Consider the following 4,717-nt stretch of genomic DNA (forward strand, 5'->3'; position numbering starts at 1 on the left):
ACCCCATCTCTCTGCACTGACCCCACCTCTCTGCACTCTGACCCCACCTCTCTGCACTCTGACCCCATCTCTCTGCACTGACCCCATTTCTCTGCGCTGACCCCATCTCTCTGCACTGACCCCATTTCTCTGCGCTGACCCCATCTCTCTGCACTGACACCATCTCTCTGCACTGACACCATCTCTCTGCACACTGACCCCATCTCTCTGCACACTGACCCCATCTCTCTGCACTGACACTATCCCTCTGCACTGACCCCATCTCTCTGCACTGACCCAATCTCTCTGCCCTGACCCTACCTCTCTGCATGCTGACTCCTCCATCTTTCTGCATACTGACTAACTCTGTCTTTCTGCACGTTGACTCCATCTTTCTGCATGTTGTCCAAACATGAATCATGGTTGGTTTCCCCTTTGTTCCTTACCATTTATTGTGAATTTATCCTTTTATTTCCATTGTTATTGTCATTGGCACAACTAAGCCCTATAATGTAACTACTACAAAAACCCCTTGAGTGTTCTCTACCGGCATCTCAAGCGTACTATTACTGGAATAATCTTCTAAATCCTCTTAAATATGTCAATTTGTTGCTCAAATTTTGTTAACTCCTCATAGCTAATTAACAGGGTCACCCTTCTCATATAGCAAACATGCACTGTGTGCTAGGTACTTCATCTCACTTTGATGAGCCTGCCACTTAAACATCATGACAGTCCTCTCATTTTAGAGATGAAGAAACCAAGGAAAACTTAGTGTCTGTGCCCAAGATCCTGTAGCCAGGACTAGAGAAAGAGTTAGTATCTTATATTCTTTCTCTATTTATATATTATATGTATATATAATTACATTATATATGTTATTATAAGGAATAAGTTAATACATTTTATACATTGTTGATAAGTATAGGGCCCATTTTTCTCTGTTATCCGTTATATAAAGTCTGGTGTTTCCTTAACTGCTGGAACATCTCTCTAGCTCCCAAGTCTGATATGGAAACATTTGGGATTTTGCTGCTATGTTAATTTTTCTGTTGTTTTTTTGTTTTGTTTTGTTTTTTGAAACAGGGTTTCTCTGTGTGTAGCTCTGGCTGTCCTGGAACTCGATTTATAGACAAGACTGGCCTCAAGCTCACAGATCCACCTGTCTCTGCCTCCTGATTGCTAGGACTAAAGGGGTGTGCCACCACCATCCGGCTTTGTGTTTATAAGATTTTCATTTAAATATATGTCATCACTAAATAATAACTAAAATGTGTTTGGTAAAAGAATATATAAAGCAGTATTTTAATTCTAGAAACTTACCTGTTAACTCCTAAGCACACATGATGTCTTTAGAAGGCTGCTGAGGCTGTGGCTGAGAGTCTGTTGAGCAGTAGGTTATCTCCTCTGGGCTTTGGGAGACGGTGCAGAAGCAGCTCTATGGCTCGTGCACAGTTCGTTCATTTACCCAGCCCTTATTAACATGTTAATCATACCCAGCAGTACACTATATGCAAGTCATTCTGATAAAAGGTGTTTTTGATGGATAATTTTTAAACAAATATTTGAGCTAATAAGCACTAATAGACAGACTAGGAGGTAATTAGGACTTCAGATCACTGTTCAGAGTTTAGGGAAGTCAGTTTTGAGAGGCAAACTGGCAATGTCTTGTTATATTTTGCTTAGCATACACATAACTACTGTAGCTGGTGGGTAATAAATACTAGCAATAGGGAAGACATAACTCCAAAAGTACAAGTTTCCTTTTTTCTTTGCGGAAGAGATCAAGTTAATAATTTTGCTCTTTTAACACAGGGATGTACTTTGTGGTTACCTTTTATGCACCAATATTGGCAATATCCCAAGGCTTGGAGAACTCGATGGTGAAATCACATCTACATTAGTTGTGCAGCAAGGAAGAACATTAAACTGCAGGTAATTACCTAAACATCCTATGATCAGATTAGTCCCTTTAAATTCCAAGGACACCGCTTGGTCCTGCTGTTGTTTCCAGTGTGTGTGCAAGTTCATGGTCAGAACTTGAATCTAGTTCATAAAGGTGATTGAGCCAATCCTAACAGACGAGAAATGAAATCTAGTAAGAATGATGCATGGCAGCTGCTATGTGGCTGCTGGGGTCGCTCAGCAAAGTCCTCCAGGATTTGGCTTGCGTTTCCCTCTTATTCAGACGATTTGCAACTTATGGACAGAGTCACTCAGCACATGGCTGCTCATTTTGCTTTTTTCTGAAGCCCCACAAAATTAAATTTCCTTTTGTAGTTATATATCTGCAGGAAAAGATAAAAATGGAGTAGAGGCAGTAGCAACCCGAATCTAGAATGTGTACACATAAATGGCTCACACTTAGGGGAGCCGTTTGAGAGAGTTGAGTTCATAGGTCAGGAAGAGGGGAAGCTGAAACTCAACCCGAGAGGTCTAGTAACATCTCAGAAAACTGAGAAACTGGCAGCATAACCTGCTGTTTAAGGAGGAATTAGATGAGTTTCAAGGAAGGTTTTGGATAAAGAGGCTATATGGAAATTTGGGGAAGAAAGAAAAAGAAAAAAAGGAGTCTAATGCACAGATCCTCTCATGATCAGCCACAAAGGGGCTAACCCACTCTCCTACTGGGGATTCAGGATAGCCCATCCCCCCACCCCCACCCCCCCATTGGAGACTCAGACTTTGTCTCCACAGGGAATAAAAGAGAATGTTCCTAAGTCGAAGGGTTGATATCAGGGTCATGTGGAAGTGGTTCGGCCTCGAGGAATGCTCTCTGAGAATTGTCCAGAAAGTTCCAGTCATCTGCCTGGTCAGTACTGACACGCATGCAAAGAAAGTTTCCAACATGAAAAATTGGAGTGAACAGAAAAACTCCAAGAGACTTCTTGTCATGAAATGAAAATATAATGTTCTACTTTAAAGAAAAACATTCTCTTGGATTAAAATACAACAGCAGAAGTGAAGCTTAAAGGTTGAAATTGCCTCTCTAGAAATAGGGCAACATCAAACAAAATATACAGTCTACCTTTGTATCTTTTTTGTCTATCATCTATCTATCTATCTATCTATCTATCTATCTATCTATCTATCTATCTATCCATCCATCTATCATCTATCTATCTCTACATTGCATCTATCTATCTCTATATATGCATCTATCTATCTATCTATATCTATCTATCTATCTATCCATCCATCCATTTATCTTTTATCTACCTACCTATTCATCCATTTATCTTCTATGTATGTATGTATGTATGTATGTATGTATGTATGTATGTATGTATGTATATATCTACCTATCTACCTATCCATCCATTTATCTTCTATCTATCTATCTATCTATCTATCTATCTATCTATCTATCTATCATCTATCTATCTTTTATTGCTTCTGTTTTCCTGAGGAGCATTAACCAATATATTTACAAATATAAAAAAACTTGGTTTTTACTGAAAAAAGAAAGCGAGCAATGAGGACAAGCTCCCTGATTAGAATAGAAATAAAGAGGAACAGAGGTAGTAAGAAGGAAATTGTCAGCCAGTGACATCAGAGAGAGATGTAAACTTCATTATGGAAACTGTGGGGCAAAGAAGAGTCATCAAGTTTCCACAAAAGAGGCTCGGGAATTAGAGTGGCCTAAGGTTTGTCACCAGGAGTCCAGGAAATCAGAAGACGTTGAGAAATTATTTACAAATTAAAATTTTGTATCAAACTCAAGCCAAGGCTCCTAGAACACAGCTCTAAGCCCAAAACTCAAAGGCTGAGGCCGCAGAAAGAAGAGTTTGAGGTGAGCCTGGACTACATAGCAGGATCCTGTCTAAAAAAAAAAAAAAAATCAGATACACTTCATACTAGAAAATGACAGTTTAGCATGCAAATTTCCCCAAAATGTATTCTCCTACACCTCTTTTCAAAAAGTTAATGGAACGGTTATACCCCATAAAAGTGAAGATTAAACAAAGGAAGAGAAAGACAAGGTACAGAGGAAGCAGGTTCTTCACTGAGAGACAGAGGCTGACAGTGAGAGGGACCCAGGATTCACAGCTCTGTGGCAGGTACAGGGCAAAACCGGAATAGACAGGAAGGAGCTGCAGGGAACTGTAGGAGATATCTCCCCAGGAAAATGAGCTGATGTGCAGGTGTGTTTTCAGTCGGGATTAGCAGCCAGAGAATGTGGGTTGATTTTCTATTAAAGACGGTAAATGCATAGGAAAGTAGACAAATAAAAGAATAATCTAAGGTAAAATAAAAAGTAATTCAGAAAGTGAAAGTTTAATTATTAGCATTTGCATAGTAATAATAACATACATATTTATTGTTGATTAAATCAAGTTTATTATGAAAGGATAAGGAAAGGAGAAATTGCATAGAGAACTATCAAGGGAAATAAGGAGAGAAATTTGCTTATATATGGAGAAATGAATTGATAATACCTACAGTTAAAAATAAAACAAATCAGTATAGTATACATTTTTGAGGCATAATAATAGCAGAGGACCAGTAGTGTAGAAAGTGGCTCTCTCCTAGGAAGGCTGTGGGCAGGGATAACTATTTCGTTTAAGAGCCCAACTTACCTAATGCTGGGGAAATGACTCAGTTGGTAAAGTCTTAGTATTTAAACACGAGGACCTGAGTTCAATCCCTAGGACCAGCAGCATCCATATAAAACATTTGAGCACATTTCCCAATGCAAGGTACAGACAGAAGGATCCTTGAGACTTGCTGGGGAATC

At 39.2% G+C, this 4,717-nt stretch overlaps 1 protein-coding gene across 16 annotated transcripts in view; it reads left to right on the forward strand.

The window, feature by feature from the left end:
- The window catches only part of Adam22 (ADAM metallopeptidase domain 22), a 229,466-nt gene that overhangs the window by 186,913 nt on the left and 37,836 nt on the right, over positions 1-4,717 (forward strand). For all 16 annotated transcript variants that reach the window (XM_026784638.1, XM_026784643.1, XM_026784640.1 and 13 more), the window contains exon 22: positions 1,795-1,914. In XM_026784638.1, the coding sequence (XP_026640439.1) occupies positions 1,795-1,914 (120 nt within the window). The remainder of the gene's footprint in view (positions 1-1,794; positions 1,915-4,717) is intronic.

Source organism: Microtus ochrogaster, chromosome 26, assembly GCF_000317375.1.
Source record: "Microtus ochrogaster isolate Prairie Vole_2 chromosome 26, MicOch1.0, whole genome shotgun sequence".
NCBI lineage: Eukaryota > Metazoa > Chordata > Mammalia > Rodentia > Cricetidae > Microtus > Microtus ochrogaster.